At 37.9% G+C, this 23,402-nt stretch overlaps 1 protein-coding gene across 3 annotated transcripts in view; it reads left to right on the top strand.

The window, feature by feature from the left end:
• The first annotated feature begins 9,391 nt into the window (after positions 1-9,391).
• Positions 9,392-23,402, top strand: part of LOC136862883 (KICSTOR complex protein kaptin) — a 174,569-nt gene continuing 160,558 nt past the window's right edge. For all 3 annotated transcript variants that reach the window (XM_067139155.2, XM_067139154.2, XM_067139156.1), the window contains exon 1: positions 9,392-9,665. In XM_067139155.2, coding sequence (XP_066995256.1) covers positions 9,461-9,665 — 205 coding nt within the window. In that variant the 5' untranslated portion in view covers positions 9,392-9,460. The remainder of the gene's footprint in view (positions 9,666-23,402) is intronic.

The following is a 23,402-nucleotide window of genomic DNA, read 5'->3' as shown; positions in this document are numbered from 1 at the left end:
ATAATAAAAACATCATAACACATTAAAATAACTAGATAAGAAACAAATGAACCAACAAAAGGACACTTGAACACTATTTAACACACACAAATATTCGGTGGATAATTAAATCGCAAATTCCAGTAGCAAGATAACCTCAATCAACCACACAAACGAACGGCAAGAAACAAACCGAATGTAAGCACGCCCCACACGCCGGCTATACTTGGCCCAATATGGCGGCCATTTTGTCACGTATCGATATATTCATTCGGTCTGATAATATTGTAGTTGATCTTGGTCCAACTACAGAGTAGTAAACAAGCGGAAGAGAGTACTACAGATATTATATATCCCTCTAGAATGAAAGAACGAATAGTACAAAAATTACACTCCCTTCAACGATCTCTTGAGAAAATCGCCTAAAAGAAAAACTCAGCATAATATAGACCCGTTACCATGGGAGAAAAATTGTTTTACCAGGTCAAGAGAAATATGTAATACCGGTATTCTAAATAATTATTTTACTAACATAGGTAGAAGTCTAGCGGGAAATATAATGAGTACAATAATTAAAATATTTATATGGCCTATTTAATTTATCTCTTTCTTGTAACAAAAAAGCTAAACCGCAAAATTTGTGCCTATCACTAGTAGTGCCTGTTTAATCCTGGGATCTACAGACCAATAAGTATTATATGAACTTTGCCAAAGCTACTTCAAATAATAGTTAAGGGCAGAATTGTTTCTTTCTTACACTCTAACAGCGTATTAAACAATCATGAGTATGGTTTTCGAAGGAAATCGGGTACAGAAAGTGCTGCAATAGATGCATTAATACCAGTTCAGTGTTCTCCTGTATGTGACAAATTTGCAGTTAAAAATGTCCATACCCAGTCTACCGGTACCGTACCACAAATTTTGGTCTACAAACACTATTATGTTCTGGTATCAAAGTATGCAACAATCTACCTATTGATATAAAATTAATAAGTAATATCAATATTTATTAATTATGTAAAATTACTTAAATGGAGGACATCCTTAGAGTCATAATCTTTGGTGAATGAATGTATCTGATTTAAAATATTTAAAAGAATAAGTTCCCTGTACCTAAGTGTTCATGTTCATGGTGTACTCGTCTGAGGTTTCGTGTAGCGATGGCTTGGGGTTAGTGAGTGTCTCAGTTAGTGATGGGAATATGCTTGGTTAGTAGTGCTAGTAGAATTGTATGTAGAAGATTGTGATCTTGGTAGGTCTGCAATTGGCTAAATGTGTGTGTTCGATGACGTTTGTGGCATGGCAAGTGCCGGGTCTGACTCGTAGAGGTGGGCAGTCCGTTGGTTGAGAGTACTGCTGCTTGTACTGAGCGATTATTGCCATCTTTGTTAATGAACAGCCAGGGAAAGAGGCGGCATGTCTCCCATGAAAATTTGCGCACTTTGGTTGGTCCCCAGGCAGTGTAAATCAGTGTGACGGTGATTTCCGCCACATCTGTTACGTCTGGTGAAATATTCTTGAAGTAAGCAGCTGAGTGGTTCAGCTTTAGGCAGTTGAAACAATGAATGATTAGGGTAGAATTTGGTCGACTTCAAAAATCAAAATCAAAATCTCTTTATTTGCAAATGAGGTGTTTACCTCGGTGGCAAATGGTACACTAAAATACATTATTGTCAAGCACTAAATATTAAATTAACAAGAGAATAAATTTTTCCTATAATACAATATTATATAATTTACGCTAACAATTTTTTCTATTAAACACACAGCTCATCCTTAATAAATTTACATAGTTTACAAAATTCTACTTATAATATCTCCTGTACTACTTACAAATATAGTCATCTGATATACAGCATGTGGAATTACTTCAAATGATACTGTACAACTGGTATAAGATTAAAATTTACATTGCATTTATTTACTTTTTCTTTTCTTTACCCATTCTGGAACCTAAGTAGCATAAAGACCTGCTGCGTCTTAACCAGAGCCCCTTTTACCACCACTTTTCAGAGTTCCTGAAGGGCCTTCACAGCTACCGTAGCGGTCCCAGGGCCCTCGAAGTCCCCACTGTACTTCACCCCTACAGGCAGTCCCCTACTTTGGCTGTCCAAACTCCTTAGACCAGGGGATGGAATTAATTTATTCACACACATTTTTTATTTACATTAACCTGCACTGGTCGAATGCCCTCTAACATTTCATTTATTTTCTCTGTTGCTGTTTATTCTCTTCTTGAATATCTGTACAGATTTTGGAAAAGGATCAAACACTACCCCTGGTAAACTGTTCCACTCCTTCACACCCTTCCCAATGAATGAAAATTTACCCCAATCGCTTCTGCTAAAATTCCTTCTAATTTTATATTTGTGGCCAGTCCTGCCGATATAATTATTTTCCAACTGAAGCCTCTCACGGATATCTCCCCATGCTGCTTCTCCTGCATAGGCTCTACATAAGCCTATAAGTCTAGTTTTCTCCCTTCTCTTACTTAAAGTTTCCCACCCTAGTTTCTTTAACATTTCTGACACACTACTCTTTCTCCTGAAATCCGCTGTTACAAATCTTGCTGCTTTCCTCTGCACACTATCTATTTCTTTTATTAGGTATTCTTGGTGAGGATCCCAAACACAGTTTGCATATTCCAATAATGGACGAACCATACTTAAGTAACTTTTCTCTTTTAATTCTTTGTTGCATCCTTTAAGTAGCCTTATTATGACATGTAACGATCTGTATGCTTTCCCAACAATGTCATCCACATGACCCTTCCAGTGCAAATTACTTTCAAATCTTACACCTAAGTATTTGCACTTGCCATCTTTTGGGATAACTACCCCATCCAAAGTATATTCAAATTCAGTTTTAAAACTCCTGTTTGTAAATGTTGTAACAGTTGATTTGCCTCCATTAACCTTCATGTTATTCTCTTCAACCCATTGTTGGATACTCTCAAGGTCCCTTTGTAATTCTGAACAATCCTCAATGGTATTTATTTCCCTATAAACAATTATGTCATCTGCATACAATCTTATTTTTGATGTTATATTGTTCCCTAAATCATTTACGTATATTAAGAAAAGTAACGGACCGATTATACTACCCTGTGCAATTCCCTTCCAAACTTTCTCTTCCTGCGATACGTTAATTCCTACTTTGACTTTCTGAACCCTTGAATTTAGAAATGTTTTTACCCAACGTGTAACCCTTACGTCCAATCTTATTCCCTCCAATTTCTTTAATAATATTCCATGTTCCACTCTATCAAAGGCTTTGGAAAGATCTATGGCTATGCAATCTAACTGGCCTCCTGAATCCAATTGATCTGATATGTCCTGCTGAAATCCCACCAGTTGTGCCTCACAAGAAAATTTCTTTCTAAATCCATACTGGCTCCTCATGAATCAATTTTTATCGTCACATATCCCTCTGACGTACTTTGATATTAAACTCTCCTGTATTTTACAAACTATACTGGTCAGGCTGATTGGTCTGTAGTTCTCTGGTTTCCTTTTATCACCCTTTCCTTTATAAATTGGTATTATTATAGATTCCTTCCATTCCTTTGGTATTACACTATTATTTATGACATAGTCAAAGAGAAATCTTAAATTTTTTTTACATACATACATTACATACACACATTTTTATTCACAATCAGTATCTTACATATACATACAAAGGTAGTATAAGATAAAATGTGAATCCCACATAAGGTAAACTTGTGTGTGGGCTTCAAAAATACAATTGCTAGATTATGTACATCATGGCATCTGGTGAATATCATTTACTCCATTAACATTTTGGTGATATTTAATTAGAGTAATTTTGTGAACTGTTTTTCTGTATTTGGTGTAATAGGCCTAAACAAGAAGCTGGAAAGGAGGGGCATGGGTCAAGGAGAAGGTTGGTTTCTTAGTAGAGAGGAATAGTGTGCTAGTTGATTTAAATATTATAATGGAAATTTATAAGTTGATCTACTTTGTAATAATTGTTAATGAGCCATGTGAATAGCCTTTTCTTCAATGTATTCTGATTGCCACTGATCACGTCCACAGGTAATGCATTGTATATCCGTGGTCCTAGACAACTTAGATTTCTTTGTCCAAGTAAAGTGTTCCGGCGTGGTATACTTACTCCAGTTCTGTCTTGCAGCCTAGTGCAAATTTTTGGCTTGTGTTCTTTGCAGAAGAACTTTAAATTTTTATGCATGTATAGGGTCACTGACTGCACAAATAGCTGCCGTATGTTAAGTACCATGCTTTGCTGGAACAGTTCGTATGTTGGAAATATCAGTGGCTTTTTGTACATGACTTTCAGTATGTAGTTCTGGCATGTATTTACCTGAGCCAAGTGTGAATCAAGTATTCCACCCCAACTGTTAATTCCATATTGCAGTTGTGATTGAACTAAGGCAAAGTATACAGACTTCAAGGCTTTTGTTGAAATAACATTTCTAATTCTGTAAAATATATAAATAAGTTTCTGAAGTTTAATGATCAAATTTGATGCATGAAAATTCCATTTCAGATAACTATCTATAATTATCCCTAGGTATGAAACATGTATTGATTTCTGTAGAGTATAACAGTTGCAGCTTTCAGTATTTTTGCAAGTTGGTATGTGGAGTTTTAGTGTTAGATTGTCTGAGGGTTGCATTGTTTTATTATGCGAGAAGCATAGGAATTTTGTTTTATTTTCATTAAAAGTAAGTAGGTGGTTGTTTAGCCATTTCTGAACTATGACTAGGGTTTCTTGAGCTCTGTTGAAGGTGTCCTCCCAAGTTTCACCCGTGACTGTGACTACCGTGTCATCAGCATATGAGTTAATTTTTGCATTACAATTTAGCTCACACAGATCATTGATATATAACAGAAAAAGAATTGGTCCTAATACTGTTCCTTGGGGTACTCCGATTTTTACTTGAGCACTTTTACTTAGAGTATCCTTGATTCTTACCTTTTGTATTCTGTTAGAAAGAAAGCTTTTAATTAGATTTTGAGGAATTCCACGAATGCCTACTTTTTCAAGTTTGCTAAGGAGTATATTGTGATCTACGGTATCAAATGCCTTTGTTAAATCCAAAAATATAGAAATAGTCCTTTTGGAGTTATCAATGGTTTTATACAAATAATCAGTTAAGGAGAATATTGCATCTTGAGCACTAATTTTGGGTCTAAAACCAAACTGATTTGGAGACAATATGTTAAACTTATTCAGGTAATTAAGTAATCTGGTTTTAATGCATTTCTCTAGTAATTTTGAAATGTGGGTTGTGAGAGAAATTGGGCGATAATTGTTTAATTCTCTCTTATCGCCTGATTTATGGATTGGGACTATGATAGCAATTTTGAATGGGTCTGGAAATTGTCCTTTCATTAGTGAAAGATTAAAAATATATTGCAGAGGGTGTAGAATATGTGAACTAATTGTTTTAAGTGTTTTACTTGAGATATTGTCATAGCCATTGGCTGAGTCATCTTTTAGTGCAGCTATGTAATTCATTAATTCTGTTTCTGTTATGGGAAGAAAAAACATTGATTGTGGTTGAGGTATTGCATGAATATCATATGTACATGTGTCATTAGGTTCTTTGCTGCTATTCATTATTTTGTCAGCAAGTTCTAAACCTATACCACTGAAATAATCTACAAATTTGTCTGCAATGATAGTTGGTTGGGTTGTTTCTTGTGAGTCTGTAAGATTTATGCTGTCTACATCAGAATTTCTTTTCTCCTTTCTACATGTTATATCATTTATGTTTTTCCATAGGATTTTAGAATTGTTTGAGCTTGACATAATTTTATTAGAATAGTACTTCTGTTTTGCTACTTTAATGAGCCTGTTTATCCAGTTTCGGTATGTTTTATGTTTCTTAATAGTGTTTGTGATCTCGATATTATTAGAGGACCTCATCTTTTGCTTTACAATTGTCTGGTGTAATTTGTCCCTTATTCTAATTGAAGTTAGGATTCCAGTTGTGATCCATGGTGTTATCTTTCTGAATTTTGATCTTACATGTCTTGTGTTAGTAGAGTGTTCAGAGATATGTTGAGTTAATAGCTGCATAAAACTACTGGTCGCTTTGTTGACATCATGTTCATTTAGGACAGATTCCCAATTTTCCTTTTTTAAGGCTTTATTTAAAGCTTCATAATCTATTCTGGCATTGTTCATTATTTTTCCTTCCTTTTGTGGTATTTGATGTTTCTGGGTTTGTCTATGTATCAGAAAAATAGGACTGTGATCTGTGATACTAGTATGTAGAACATATGACTCAAAATTGTTATTTCTATGCGATTTAACATGTATGTGATCTATACATGTTCTAGATTTTGGGGTTATCCTTGTTGCAGAGTTGATATATGAAATGAAACCATTAGCACTTAAGGTGTTTATGTATTCATTTTTAATTTTTTGAGCATACTGACCAGTTGGGTTTAAAATGTCTATGTTAATATCTCCTATTATTATATAATGTGTGGCTGCAGGTAGCTGCTGAAGTGTATTTCCTAGTTCTTCTATGAATATCTTTGGGCTTGTGGAGGGTGATCTGTATATAGCAAGTATCAAATAGCTTTCTTTATTATATTGTAAGTTGAGTAGGCTACCATTGGCTGCTTTTAGGGTTTTCACTGTAGATACTGCAACATTTTGTATGGTTACACGTGTGTATATTTTTAGACTGTCATGTGTAGAATTTTGTGTGGGAATAAAGTACTCATTATATCCTAAAATAGAGAAGGGTATATCCCTAATGAGTTGGGTTTCAGATAATATTATAATGTCTGGTTTATGGTCCAGTTGATTTAACATAACTAGCATGCTATCAAAATTTGTTATCATGCCACTTATATTCAGGTGCATAATTCTCATTCTGGTCATTACGCTCTTGAAGAATGCCATTCATATAATTCTCTTTTGCTTCCTTTTTCACTCTATTCAGAATAAGGCACTATGTACCACCCCATTGTCTTTATCACCTCCCCAGTAATTTGATCACTTCCTGCTGCTTTTCCTTGCTGAAGCAGTTGGATTTCTCTGAAAATATCTTCATTTGTGAACGAGAAGCTTCTTCTTTCCCTCTGTGTCTGTCCCTCTGTAACTTCTGTTTCGGTTTCCAACTCCTGACAATCATCTGCTGCATCTCTAAATTCCCTACTAAAGAGGTTTGCTTTCTCAGTATCTGTTAAATAGTGTTCACCCCCTTCTCCCACCATTGTAGGAATTTGGATTCCTTTTCCTTTTTGATTTCTGATATATGAATACAGCTTTTCCCATTTCCCTTTGTGGTCATTACGCTCTTGAAGAATGCCATTCATATAATTCTCTTTTGCTTCCTTTTTCACTCTATTCAGTTCCCTCATTGCTGTTTTCTACTTTCTCTACTCTCCCTACCTCTTTGATTTTCCCGTTTACTATTCTACATTTTCTTTTTAATTTTCTTATTTCCCTTGTATAATAAACAGGGTCTGAGCTCATTTTACCCTTCGTAACAGGTACAAATCTCCTCTCCTTCCCAAACGATTCCTTTGAATTTAGCCCAAAGTGTATCCACATTACTCCCTTCACTTATCCAACAACTGAATTGTGATTTAAGGTAAGTCCGAAATTCATCAACTTTAGTTTTTCTGTACAATTTCTTGTCTTGTGTGACCCTCTTTATTAAGCCTTTTTGGTACCAGTCCTACATCCATTATTACAGCCTTATGGTCACCTATTCCTTCAATTACCTCAGTTTTATCAACAATTTCCCATGGTTTAACCAAGAATACATCTAGTAAGTTATTGAGACGAGTCGGTTCTTGTACTACTTGTGTAAATCCTCCCTCCCAAATTAACTTATTTTCCAGTTTCTGTTCATGGGCTTCACTTGCAGCTCCATTCCATTCAACCTCAGGCAAGTTTAGATAGACTATGGCATAGACGCGGTTTAGGGCGTGTTTGGGGTGTGGAGGTAACTGTTTGTGTGGTCTTCGAAGTTGAACGAGGGCCTGGGAGCTTAGTAACCCGGGTTCCGTTTGGAGAGAGATGTTGTTCTTGGAGATACTAACCGGGGTACGTTGTGGTTCGTTTCGGATTTTTTCTGTCTTATTTGTGTTTGTTTTGATTCTGTGATTTTTGGAGCTTTAGTCATAGGTGTTTTTGGAAGGGCATTTGTTGTTTCTGTGAATTTGAGTACTTTTGGGGTGTCTGGTATCATTGTGAGGATGATGGATTGATGAGAAGAGGTGCTTCGTTAAATGCTTGGGTGAATTCGGAAATGTGTTGGCTTTCGTTAGGACAATAATCATCGTGTAGTTAATTATTTCTTCAATCAAGTTGATGTGCATGCGTTATTCATAGACGGCGTCGCAAATACGGCGTCTGTATTCAATAACTTCTTCTTGGGTCCTGAGGAGTGTCGTGTACTCGATAAATTATATTCTGAGAGGCTTTAGATGTACCTAAGAGTATTAGAGGGTTTCCACATGTGTGTGGTTTTAGAGGGGAGGATGTTTGGTTTCTTGTTTCTTCAGTGTGTTCTTGGTTTTTTGGACATTATTTAGTTAATGTGCGGGAGATGACAGGATAGTATGACAGTAGACGGTGAGGAGGGGTGGATTTGGGATACTGGGTTGCCAAAAGCTGACTAGTTTTTTAAGTTGTTGACGCTCAGACAATTCGGAATTCCAGGTCACCAAGCAGTTAGACAATTTTTTTGCCATTATAGTGGCAATTTAATCATTACAGCGGCGCTGGATGTTAGCAGTGATTGTGGCGTCGGTCGTGCAGTTTGCTCTGGCTGCTCGTGGTTGATCTCTCTTGGCTGGGCGCGGTTCTCTCTACGAAGTTCTCGTTTTTATGTGAAGTTCGAGAATGCGAATGGGAATCCCTTGTTTGTTGTGTTTGTTCTTTATTAAGTACCTTATATCCTAAATTATAATCTTTTGTCGTGTGTTACTTATATGTAAATATATTAAGGCTGTCTTTATCTCGTGCATCAGACTCATTGTTGCCTTACTAGTAATAAATAAATAAATAAATAAATAAATAAATAAATAAATAAATAAATAAATAAATAAATAAATAAATAAATAAATAAATAAATAAATAAATAAATAAATAAATAAATAAATAAATAAATAAATAAATAAATAAATAAATAAATAAATAAATAAATAAATAAATAAATAAATAAATAAATAAATAAATAAATAAATAAATAAATAAATAAATAAATAAATAAATAAATAAATAAATAAATAAATAAATAAATAAATAAATAAATAAATAAATAAATAAATAAATAAATAAATAAATAAATATTGAGATCAGGAGTTAGCGGGAACTGAGGTAATTCGTAGCTCCTGGTATGCCTGAGTCTCGACGTTTCTAGAGTGCTTTACTCTGTGACATTGTTTATGTTTGATGGCATGTCGTGTCCTCGTGATTTAGTTTGTTGTGTTGTTTATTTAGTTGCACTTTTCTTCTTCCTGCAATGCAGAATATGATTGATGCCCACTATTTCCTTTTGCCATCGCAGGGAAATGTATATTCCATCACAAAACTGTGCATGTCAAATGGTGTTAATAAAATTCTTGCTGCTTCTTTACGACGAAAAGTATTTTCGTTCGAATACACTGAAGATCCAGAACGATTTTTGAAACCTTCTGTAAGAGAAGTACTTTTCACTTACATCCCAAGTAAGTTATTAATTAGTTTGTGCCGTCAGTGTTTTCGTTATGTTCAGTAGGAGCAGTTATCATGGAATTGGATAATAATAATATTGTTTTTACGTCCCACTGACTACTTTTTTTTTGACGGTTTTCGGAGACGCCGAGGTGCCGACATTTTGTCCTGTAGGAGTTCTTTTACGTGCCAATAAATCTATCAACACGAGGCTGGCGTATTTGTGCTCCTTCAATTACCATCGGGCTGAGCCAGGATCGAATTAGCACCTCCTAGGAGGTGCTGATTGAACCTGCCAAGTTGGGGTCAGAAATCCGGCGCCTCAACCTTCTGAGCTATTCAGCTCAGCATAGTTGAATTGGGGAGGCATCATTGAAGATGTATGACTGTAGTTTTCATTATATTTCTGGAAGTCATTGAATTAGCTGTTGATTCGACCTGTGTAATCTTAATTACTTTCCTTGTAGGCCTAAGTAGTTTATTGATAATATTTGATCATCAGGATCTTGGTTTTGCATCAAGAACTTTTCAATTGAAATCACACTGCCACTCAATAGAAGAGTTGTTACCACTGTGGGGTAGATATGGTCTAAACGTTTGCACAAACACTGATTTGATCATGTGTCTTCTGTGAATAGCTATTTTGTGATATTTTAATATGTTCTATAATAACCATATTTTTAGACTAACAATCTTGGTTTAACTTTGCTACCATCATGTACCTACTGTTAAATGAAGAGTGACTGATCTTATGGATTGACGGTGAGAAATATATTCATTGTTCAGAAGAATGTTACAATAGAATGGACTAATGGGTGAGAAAGGAGATGTACGGAATAGCTTGACAGATGATATTAGATTATACAGAGTGTATCAAAACTCAACAGCAAAACTTCAGGAATTGATTTCTCTTATAGAGAGAAGAAGGAAAGTGTATGACAACATGGGTCAGAAATGCATAATTACAAAGTAGGATTTTAACCTTCATTGGTTAATTCCATTGGCTCGGGGGCTGGGTGCTTGTGCTGTCCCCAACATCCCTGCAACTCACACACCACATATAACACTATCCTCTACCACAATAACACGCAGTTACCTACACATGGCAGATGCAGCCCACCCTCATCGGAGGGTCTGCCTTACAAGGCCTACACCCGGCTAGAATAGCTACACAAAATTATTAATTATTATTGCAGGAGAATTTAGGGGCAGCAAATCAAAACAGAAGTAGGTCAGTCTTCATGGAAAGCACCGTTAATAAAGTATTATTAAAATTAAGTTGCAGCGGCCTAATTTTGATCTGTAAACAATAAACAAGGTCTCTCATATAAACTAAGACCGGACGCGCTGTGTTTGTACTCTTCACTACAGCAGCTGCCCCAGCCGAACTTACGACATGCACGGCTGCTCTGCTTTAAGCGCGTATACAATCTTTTATGAAATTTTACCTTATAAAATATGTTGGAAGTGTTGTCTTTCCTGGGTTATCTGTTAACCACATTCTGGCTGACGCAAGTGAGTTCTGCAACTGTAATGTTTCTGATTTCATTTGTAATGTTTTCGTTCAATTCCTCCAATGTGTGAGGATTTGTTCGATATATATATATATATATATTTTTTTTCAGTTTACCCCACAAGTAAAACTCACACAGTGTTAGATATCTGGAGAACGAGGGGGAAATAGACTAGAACTGATCACTCTGTCTGCAAACACTTCCGAGATTGTAAAAAGGGAATCTTCTGCTGTATGAACAGGGGCTGAATCGCGTTGAAACCACCCACGCGATTTTTCTTCTTCTGTTAACTGATGGAAGAAAAACCAAAACCCAAACCCCATGGCACTACAGCCCGTGAAGGGTTTTGGCCTGCCAAGAGGACCGCTGCTCAGCCCAAAGGCCTGCAGATTACGGGGTGTCATGTGGTCAGCACGACAAATCCTCTCGGCCGTTATTCTTGGCTTTGTAGACCGGGCCCGCTATCTCACTGTCAGATAGCTCCTCAATTCTAATCACGTAGGCTGAGTGGACCTCGAACCAGCCCTCAGGTCCAGGTAAAAATCCCTGACCTGGACGGGAATCGAACCCAGGGCCTCCAGGTAAGAGGCAGGCATGCTACCCCTACACCAGGGGGCCGGCTAACTGATGGAAGAACGGCGTCAAAATGTTATCTTGGTACCTGTCTGTATTTACTGTCATCTCAAAAATAGGCCCAGTTATTCGTATTGCACTGACAGCACACCAAACACCAATCTTCCTATCATAATGAGGGACTACAAAATCACCATTAGGATTTTCTGCACACCAGTAGCGAGAGTTATGACTATTCACACGACCATTAACATGAAACCAGAAATTTTGCATATGATAATATGGTGTTGCGATAATTAACTGCCTCACCATGTTAACAGCTGAGATTCAGACTGCTGACTTATGCTTGCCAGATCGAACACTTGCAGGCTGCTTGCAAGGTCAAGGACTATGTGATCGCCTCTCATACTGTAGAATACTAAAGTCTGTGTGGTAAATGTGAGTGAGAGTCATCCTCTTGTTAAACAGTTTTGAATGGCAGAGACTACACACAATTTTAGAGATGTTTGATATGATCACAAATTTTTTGCTAGTTTTAAGAAGTGTTAAGGAATAGGTTTGATTGAAACTTCTTTGTTTTTTTGCCTGTGCATTGGGGTTGGCACCGGATGTGGATTTGGCTAGATTTATGGTCGGTTGTTCTTCCTGGTGACAACCCTGTCGGGAGGATGTATTTTGGCTACTCTTGCATGTTTTTGTGGTGGTTAGTAATGTAATGCGGTGTGTTCTGTGTAAATGAAGAGAAGTGTAATGAGGCAACCACGTAGTTCCCTACCTAAAGGAATTGACTACACGCAGTTAAAATCCCCTACCTGGCCAGGAATTGAACCTGGGGCCCTCTGAACCAAAGGCCAGTATGCTGACAGATCAGCCAAGGAGCTGGGCATTAGGCCTAATTGAAATGTTAAAAATTATTATATAGTGAACATAGTAAACAAGGGCATTGTCCAGCAAATTTGGTGAGGAGACTTCTCTATTACATCAAACCTATTTTTCTTGGTGTTGGTTCGTCATTGGTCAGTTTTTGATGGTTGGATGCACAGCCAGTCAAACAGGTTTTGGATCAAAGTAATTTTTTAGAAAATCTAAAGAAAACCAGATAAAAATAGTTGACAGACCAAAGAAATTGTTAGAAATTGTATGTTCTGTGATCCTTGCTCTATTACATACAAAACGGAATAGATATGTGTACACATAATTAGCAGAAATGCCTTTCTTCATAGTGTCCACATTCTGGAAAGTAAAAAAAAATTAAAAATTAATAATGTCTGGGGAAGTCAGGGAAAAAGACAAAAAATCTGGAAAATCAGGGAAATCTTCCCCAATGATGGATTTGAGGAATATTTTTAGGCTCTAGTCTGTTGTAACTCAGACTATTGTAGCATTTCTTTTTCAGGTATTTTTTGACAAGAAGTGCATGATCATTCTACAATTGTTGTGCCCTAGTGTAATTTCTTTCAACCATTTTTATGTTATTCTTTTTTTAATTTCAGTTCTAGGATGCTGTCTTGAAACTCATGGCAATGGCTTACAAGCAATGTACATTTAATAAACTTTGGCTAGACAGTGAAGTGTTTCCCAAACTGAGTGGTTGGTTGGACATAGGCCTATTGGTAAATGATGCAACTTCAGCATATTGTAAAGTGTGTTGTAAATCATTCTAACTTAGTAATATGGGCAAACAAGCAGTCACTTCTCATGTTAAAGGACCTACTCATATAAAATACATGATAGCTAAGTTTTCCTAGCCAACAATGTCTTTCTTTGCAAAGAATACCTCTACTCCATCTCCACTTGAAGATACGCAGCCAAGAGTTAGCACTGTATCCACAGCTACAAAGAAATTAGCAGTTGCAGGAACAAGTCAAAGGAGTTTAAAGACTTGCCATGTGAATAAAGATGATGTTATGTCGGCTGAAGCCATATGGGCTCTCCAGGTTGTCACTGGAAAGACGTTTCTCAATTCTTGTGATGAAATCTCCGCAGCATTCAAAATAATGTCAAAACTTTACTATGAGCAAGACTAAGGCTTCCTATGTTATAAATAATGGATTAGCCCCTTATTTTAAGGAAAGTTTGCAAAATGACTTAAAACAGTGCTCCGACTACGTTGTTTGTTTTGATGAATCTTTAGACAAATTTGTCCAAAGAGGACAATTTGACTTGTGTGTAAGGTTTAGGGATGTAAATCTTCAAAAAGGTGCAACAAGGTATTATAGTAATGTATTTTTTGGCAGGGCAACTGCGGATCACTTATTTGATGGGTTTATACATGGACTGTCTGTACCTTTAGGCAATATTTTGCAAGTCTCAATGGATGGGCTGAATGTTAACCTCAGTTTTATTAAAAAACATGAAAATCATTTGCAAGTTCTAAATCCCGAGGCCAAATCTCTTCTTGATATAGGCATATGCAGTTTGCATACAGTGAATTGAGCCATGAAAACTGGGATCTCCAAATTTGACTGGGACATTTTTAATTTTTTCAGATCTCTGCACAATCTTTTTAAAGATAGCCCTGCTCGATGTGCTAAATATATATCAATCAATGACTACTGATTTGAATCTAGGGCAGTCGCCCAGGTGGCCGATTCCCTATCTGTTGTTTTCCTAGCCTTTTCATAAATGATTGCAACTCCCCTTCCTATAAACAAATATTTGCCCCAATTTGTCCTCTTGAAATCCAACTTTATCTTCATATTGTGATCTTTCCTACTTTTAAAGGCACCACTCAAACTTACTCATATATTGATGTCATTTCACGCCATCTCTCCACTGACAGCTCGGAACATACCACTTATACTTACAATTCTTATTTTTATTATCCACTCAATTCAAAACATAAAATGTTGTTTTAAAATGTTCTTTTAGAGACAATAAATATTTTATGTATTGAATTGAGTGGATAATAAAAATAAGAATTGTAAATACTAGTAGTAAGTTCAGTACGGGTAAAAACATGAAATTGGTCTCATGCAACATACCACTTAGGCATAGATATCAAGGATAATTAAATGACCACCTATTCAATACTTGCAATCCTCTTCACCGAAAAGAAGATCCATTTTAGTTTTGGACATTTTCCATATTAAATAGATTAGGACCAAAAAACTTTACTGTATTGACTTATGTTTGTATATATTGTATATAATGTATATGTTGTATATAGTGTATATATTAGTATGTTTATATTAGTTAAAAAGGTCCCAAACCTTGACCTAAAGGTTGTTTACAGGCTGAAGATGCCCAAAATAATGGGTGAAACATGTACCTGACCAAATGAGTCTACATAAAATCATGTAGACAATAACCACATTAAACGTGGAAAGTATTGAATAGGTGGTTTTTTATTTAATTATCCTTGATATCTATGCCTAACGTCATCTTCAATACGGAACAATAATGAGAGTTGTTACTTGTAATTTACTTGTAACATACCACTTAGTCGAGCAACTCGTCTCCTTTCTCCCAAGTCTTCCCAGCCCAAATTTTGCAACATTTTTGTAACGCTACTCTTTTGTCGGAAATCACCCAGAACAAATCGAGCTGTTTTTCTTTGTTTTTTTCCGGTTCTTTAATCAAGTAATCCTGGTGAGGGTCCCATATACTGGAACCATACTCTAGTTGGGGTCTTACGAGAGACTTATATGCCCTCTCTTTTACATCCTTACTACAACCCCTAAACACCTTCATAACCATGTACGGAGATCGGTACCCTTTACTTACAATTCCATTTATGTGATTACCCCAATGAAGATCTTTCCTGATATTAAGACCTAGGTACTTACAATGACCCCCAAAGGGGACATTCACCCCATCAACGCAGTAATTAAAATTGAGAGGACTTATCCTATTTGTGAAACTCACAACCTGACTTCTAACCCCGTTTATCATCATACCATTGCCTACTGTCCATCTCACAACATTATCGAGGTCATTTTGCAATTGCTCACAATCTTGTAACTTATTTATTACTCTGTACAGAATAACATCATCTGCAAAAAGCCTTATCTCTGATTCCACTTCTTTACACATATCATCTACTAGCAAGATACCTGTGCTTCGCTACAGTATTATACTGAAATTTATAATTGAATGATTGTTTTTGATATATAATCCGCCGAAATTCGCGATCTGACTCGTTTTCTGCAAGAATCCACCAAAATTCACGATCTGACTCGTTTTCTAATAGATTACGGCAAGTTTCTTCCCATTATTCAATCTTTCTTTCCTGCAATCGATTTTGTACGGTACATCCTGGGCTAGGTCCAGGTATTCCACCCGGTCAGTTGGGTCCCTAAATCTTTGCCATCCTTTCCTGTAAGCAATTTTAATATGGATCAAATCCTTCAGGAGATCCGGCGTGGTGTCGTCTTGGGTGCCTTGGCGGTACTGATCCTGCGGCCGGACTACATTCTTAGCCATTACCCGTCCAGGACCCATTTCCAGCGCGGTCCGCACATCTGACAACGGTCCACAACATCCTTATTATTATTATTATTAATATAATTATTATTATTATTATTATTATTATTATTATTATTATTATTATAGATGTTCTGGACCCCACAGCAAGATGCAAGACCACTAATTGGCGGTAAATTACATCTGCTGCCGTTGTCATTGTTGACAATATGACCAGCACCATTGTCGCGTCTAGGCAAGTGTGTGGGATTTGTGGCGATACGAATGACAAGGCTGTAATATTTCACCTTTGCTGTTCGTAGTTTACATGGATCATCTGCTGAAAGGTATAAAATGGCAGGGAGGGATTCAGTTAGGTGGAAATGTAGTAAGCAGTCTGGCCTATGCTGACAACTTGGTCTTAATGGCAGGTTGTGCTGAAAGCCTGCAGGCTAATATCTTGGAACTTGAAAATAGGTGCAATGAGTATGGTATGAAAATTAGCCTCTCGAAGACTAAATTGATGTCAGTAGGTAAGAAATTCAACAGAATTGCATGTCAGATTGGTGATACAAAGCTAGAACAGGTCGATAATTTCAAGTATTTAGTTTGTGTGTTCTCCCAGGATGGTAATATAGTAAGTGAGATTGAATCAAGGTATCGTAAAGCTAATGCAGTGAACTCGCAGTTGCGATCAACAGTATTCTGAAAGAAGGAAGTCATCTCCCAGACCAAACTATCTTTACATCGGTCTGTTTTCTGACCAACTTTGCTTTACGGGAGTGAAAGCTGGGTGGACTCAGGATATCTTATTCATAAGTTAGAACTAACAGACATGAAAGTAGCAAGAATGATTGCTGATACAAACAGGTGGGAACAATGAGAGCAGGGTACGTGGAATGAGGAGATAAAGGCTCATTTAGGAACAAACTCGATGGATGAAGCTGTACGCATAAACCGGCTTCGGTGTTGGGATCATGTGAGGCAAATGGAGGAGGATAGGTTACCTAGGAGAATAATGGACTCTGTTATGGAGGGTAAGAGAAGTAGAGGTAGACCAATACGATGATGATTAGACTCGGTTTCTAACAATTTAAAGAGAAGAGGTATATAACTAAATGAGGCCACAACACTAGTTGCAAATCGAGGATTGTGGCAACGTTTAGTAAATTCACAGAGGCTTGCAGACTGAACGCCGAAAGGCATAACATTCTATAATGATAATGAACGTATATTATTATTATTAATATTATCATCATCATCATTGTTGTGGTGCTTTGGTATCTGGTTCAGATGTTGGAATCGTAGAAAAACAATGTTTTACAATACCTTAATTAGCGGAAGGGAAAGAACCATCTTCACTGCTTGCCGGAGACTCACGAACCAGCCCCAAAAGTATTGTTACTTATGTAGAAGAAATAAAAGTGAACAGCCTGAAAATGCAAAATGCGACCATTTTCTGTATTGCTGTTGACCAGTTGCGTTCAGCTGACATGAAGGCAGTGTTCATATGTCTCTAATAGAGCTTGCATGATGTGTGGCCACAGGGTTTCCACATTTGGTGTAAATAAGAAAACTGTGGTTCCACCAGTTTGTACATTCTTAGCAAGAATTTACATATATTCAATACAAAAATATATACCACTTAAATGGTCTGTACAATCATTATGGGTAAAGGACATGTTTCAGCCTATGTTAAGGTCATCTTCAGCTTTTAAAATTGTTCCGGGGTTTCCGTGGAACGCAGAGGTGAAAGAAGGTTCTGGGGTGAATGGGTCTAACTACAATATCAAAATTAATTAAAAACTTAAACTGAGGGTTATATTTTCAGAACTTCAAACTTAACAATATTTTGTGACAATAATACAGGTACAAGTAGCAATCATTAAACAAGATTGGGGAAAATCCAAGATTCAGAACCTTAACACTTTGTGTTTTAAGCCCCTTATTTTACAATTGTACGAAAGGAAGAGGTATTATTTACTGTGGGGCAGAAATCCCCTAATTCAAGAGCACTTGCTCCCTAAATCACCATATGTAGCCTCCCAGGGGCACACTTTACACTTACAAAACTTGGAAAAGAGCTAACAGTCTCTCAGTTTCTTACTGCCTACTCAAGGCAACATCACCTTACAAACACTGGCCTCTCAAGGCACAACTTTCAATATGAAAGCTGATTTTACAGGGGTAATTAAAACCCAACCTACGGGGGCCTTCATAGACAAGGAACAGGTTAAATAACTGGCCCAAACACAAAATGAATGGAGACATACCCTGCACTCCAAGATAATAAAAAGTAAAAACATAAAGGGCTCTAGGCCGATGAAACAGGGGCTAATCCCAAACTACTGAGGTGACTCATATAGAAATTACAATTACCATATTACAGAATGAAAAACAGTTATGAAATGTAGTCTCCTCAAACCAAGATGAAGGGGAGCTCGAGAGGATACATCACTCTCTATCCCAGATTTACAGTTAAAGTTTTATGAAATTTTTGCATCAGCCGGAAGAAAGTTACATTTTAGAAAAGAAGGTTACATAGTTAACGATTGGGACCTTTCCCTCGGATTAAACTGCGGAGGTAGCAAGAAAGAATTAAAGTTATGTGGCCATTACCTTGTAGATGTTCAGTTGACCGATGAAAGAGGCCGCCCGCCTCCTGCTTTGGCACGCACACTCAGTAAGATGACGATCAATTAGCCAAGAAACGTAAAAAGCCGCAGTTTATAAACCCTCAGGGAAGGTTCGAGATCATTCGGGAATAAACCAGCCACACCCTCTCAATTTAATTGGTGAAATTCCAAGTTACACTTCAGGATCGAACAAGAAGTCTGTGATAGGTAGAAAATTAATTACAGAAATTAGGGATTGGCTAGATTCAAAACTGGCAGAAAGAGAAAGGAAATATTGCCAACCCAAAAATAAATGACCATCATTCAGTTACAAAAACCTAGAAATACAAAACTTCATTAAATTATAAGTTCTTACACCTCGCACCAGGGTGCATGATCATAGTCTTTTAATAGTGTCATCTGTGGAAGAAAGTCCAAACTTCTTGATGAATGTAAAAAAAAACTAGTAGTGATTCTGTCAGTTTAGGCAACTGCACAATAACAAAATTACATCCTATTTCTGTGGTGACATCTTCTGAGTAACGTTCTAAGTTGGTGTAGTTCCAGTTTCACTGTTTTACCAATAGATGAGTTCATTTAGGTGCTGAATTTGAATGTGCGGCATTGGGGTGTGCCTCCCGGTACCGACCTCTCCCACCAAATGTCCTTCCTTGGGTTGACACAGAAGAGTTTGAGAAAACATTTTCAGTGAAGAGGGGAAAAAAAAATGTTTTTTTGAAGTTGATAGGTAGGAACTTGATTAGCTCCAGCTTTAGAGTGTTGTAACCATATGAATACTAATATTGATAAATAAATATAATTACTCAAAAACTTCATAAAATACTTGAAATAAATTAAATTAATAAAAATAGTTAATTGAAAAGTCCGTAGTATGGGTGCCAGAGTTCACTAGAATGGATCCCTCGAATTTTGATAGAGCATGATAAACTTTATATCCCAGGGCGTGTACAGAATGCTGCGTACTGGTACTTCTGCTGCAGGCCTTACCTAACCTCCTGAAAACGACTAAATAGGTAGGAACTGCACCTAGGTTCATCAATAATTCCACTGATTCTAAAATAGCTAACTATATTCTTAACAAAATCTGTGCATGAGCACCTCATCTGCACACAAAATTATACATACAATGCACACATAAAATATTGCTGGAAGACTCCATATTTACGACAACAACAACGAAAACAGTGGAAAAACGAAAGCGAGAACTAAACTACCATTTGTAGATAGTCCGATGAACAATGTACATATCTGTAGATAAATACCCTTCACTGTCTCTGTATCAATACGACTTGCCAATTCTCATAATCACCACTTCTATCATCACACAGATACTGTACCTCGTAATACTGTGTTCACAGACTTTAACACTTGTAAAGATATATACATTTAAGTAACACACGCTTGTCGACCCTGAACATAAATTATGGAAAGTCTGAGATAGCTTTCAACAACATATAATGCCAGGCCACCACAAGTGCTACAGTTCTTAATGCGCAAGCACTCCACAATCTGTCGATCAGCCACTTTCCACGAACATAACAAGACTACACTCCACGAACGTTTGAAGTCCAGTCCATTGCAGCCGTGTCACTCCAGTACCATGTATCAGCACCACTTCCTTCCCGTACAGTGTGTCAGTTGTGGTTCCCTCATACAGTGATGTCGAAGTTTATGTAAACATCCGCTTCTCCCTTCCTCTCAGATGATACGTCTGGATTGGTCCTTGCCAGCCAATCATGAGTGATCCTCAAGTCAAGACCATGCCCTGAACTCATACTTGGTCCCAAGACATAAACAAACGCTCGGGTGTTCCACATGAGTCATAAAACTTTCCTACTACCACAACAAGCTCATCTCATCAGACACGGGGATATATACATGACTCATAGAACTTTCCTATTACAATAACATCAACAAACACATCTCATCAGACACTGGGATGCCCACATGTGTCATACGAATTACCAGAGTCCAAGATAGCAATGTTTTCCCACTCATGCAAAACAGATTACTCATACTACATATATGGTTACCTTCCAGCTTACAAAGATTAATGACAAAATATACAAATGAAATACTGATAATAAATATTAATAAGAATAATAATAAAAAATCGAATACTGACAATAATATCTCTAACTTCTACATACAATTCGAGGGTGTGATATATGTACTATCACAGTGTCCTTGTTGTCATGGAATGTTAAATACATGTTGATAGTTTTGACAGCAAGTCCTGCCGCCGTTGCCGATATCCAATTGAGGTCGCCCGGACCCCTCAAGTACCCTCAGATACACCTCTCCCGCTAGTCGTGGTGATGGACGCCGCCGATTAGAAGTATATGTGCAGCCCCAGATGAGTTGGCGGTAGGGACATCACACTTCAGCCTTTGCCGGGAGATGGACTCCAGCTCGCCGTTCACAGGGAGCCTTCAAGGGAGTGGAATGGGCCTGTACCCCACTTCAGTTGCAGTACGGCGGCGAACGGCTGAGGGGGCACTGAAACAGTAAGATCTAGGCGACAGAGAATTGTGGTTGCAGACTTGAGCGTACAATCTTTATTGGTGATGCATAGGGGTGGGCGGCGTGGAAGGTGCTTTTGTGCCAATAGTGTGGAGATACAGGAGACGGGGGCTTGGTAATGGCCACTAAGGAATTGACAGCAGGAAAACCAGAGGGGAAGATCGTACATACAGATCATGTTCCACATTTAATAGCATAATCGGGGCAGAAGGCCTCGGACAATAATAAAAAAATTTAAACTTCAAACTCCTGCTAAATATAGTGGCAAATGTTCTTTAATTATACAGGTTTGGCTTGAGATAGGTGTACTCTAAAGATCCTCTCTGTGGCTGGATTGCTTACTAATAATGTAACGGGAGTCAGGAAATTCAATATAATACACGGCCCATGAAATCTGTGGGGGCAAGCTTGCCCGCGGGAACAAAGTTCCTAACCATGACTTGATCTCCGACTTTTAAATTGGTGGGCCTCCCTCCACGATCATATCTTTCCCTAACCTTTTCATGAGAAACTTTCAGGTTGTGCTTAGCCTTCTTCCACAGATCCCTGATATTATAGGGATCTAGTGTCTCTGGTAAAATATCATTGAGTGACCACAGGTTAGAGAGCGGCGTGTTAGGCGCAAATTTAAACATCGGAGAAGCAGGTGTGAACTTGTGAGACTCATGAACCACTGAATTTAAAGCAAAGGCCAACCAATGCAGGGACGTATCCCACCTGGAATGATCTTCATGATGAAATGCTCATCGCATTGAGATTGATCCGCTCAGCCAGAGATGGTTGAGGATAATACGGTGAAGTAGTTACATGTGAAATGGACAGATCAAAACAGAATTTACGGAAGAGGTTGGAGGTAAAGGCTTTTAGCATTATCAGAAACTAAATATTGACAAGGACCGAAAGAAGCAAATATGGTATTTGGACCGAAAGAAGCAAATATGGTATTTAAACAAGAAATGGTGGACTGAGCGGTTGCCAGCTTAGTCGGAAATAGCCAAGAAAATCTGGTGAAACCGTCTGCACACACTAGGATGAATTTGTTGGCGTTCCCCTTTGATTGGGGGAAGGGTCCATACGTAGTCTATATAGAGACGTTCCATGGGGCGTGACGCTTGGTGAGATGATAATAGGCCTAGCTTAGTGGACAAGGCGGGCTTACTAAGCAAACAAGATCTACACGCTCTTACCAATTCTTGAATTTTGCCATCCATACCTTTCCAAATTAACATCTCTCGGATCTTTTCCCGAGTTTTGAAGATGCCTAAATGCCCCCCTAATGGCGTCTCATGATAGTACTTGAAGATCATAGGTACAAGTACAGCTGGAACCACTACTTTCATCCTTTGATCATGCCTCGACGGGCAACACAAAACCCTGTTTCTCAACACATAAGGGACGACATGTTCCCCAGAAGAAAGGGTTTCAATAATGGGGGCCAGCATAGGATCTGCACGTTGATATTTCTCAATATCCCTGAACAACATGGGGGCATCAGTTAGAATTGCATTAATACCCGAAGGCATGGGCGGGGGAAGAGGAGAACTATCTTCCTGTTCGGTGGTCTCCACATCCTGAGAAAACATGCGGCTTAGTCCATCCGCAACAACATTTTCAGATCCTCTGATATGCCTAACCTCAAACTGGAAGGCAGAAATCCTGATGGCCCATCGGGCTATACGACCAGTACGACGCTGCCCAGCTAAGTCCCAACTTAAAGCTTGATTATCAGTTTCTAGGTCGAACTTTACATGTTCCAGATAGAGGCGGAACTTCTCTAGTGCAAATAAGACTGCCAAACCCTCAAGTTCATAGATGGAATATTTGGCTTCTTGAGCTGATAGTGTCCCAGATGCATAGGCGATGGGTCGCCTTCCGAGTTCAGTTTCCTGAAGAAGCACAGCAGCCACCGCCGAAGATGAGGCGTCGGTTTGAACAATGAATTTCTTCGACAAATCAGGCATCGCAAGAACCGGGGCATTACAAAGAGCTAATTTCAGATCTTCAAAAGCGGCTTGTTGAGACGGCCCACACTCAAATTTGATGCCTTTCCTACGAAGGAAGTTCAAGGGCGCCGCTCTGTTAGCGAAGTTAGGAATAAATT

Source organism: Anabrus simplex, chromosome 2 (genome assembly GCF_040414725.1).
Source record: "Anabrus simplex isolate iqAnaSimp1 chromosome 2, ASM4041472v1, whole genome shotgun sequence".
In the NCBI taxonomy this organism is placed as follows: Eukaryota; Metazoa; Arthropoda; class Insecta; order Orthoptera; family Tettigoniidae; genus Anabrus; species Anabrus simplex.
Note: the sequence above shows the minus strand (reverse complement) of the source record. Positions and strands in the feature narration are given on the sequence as shown.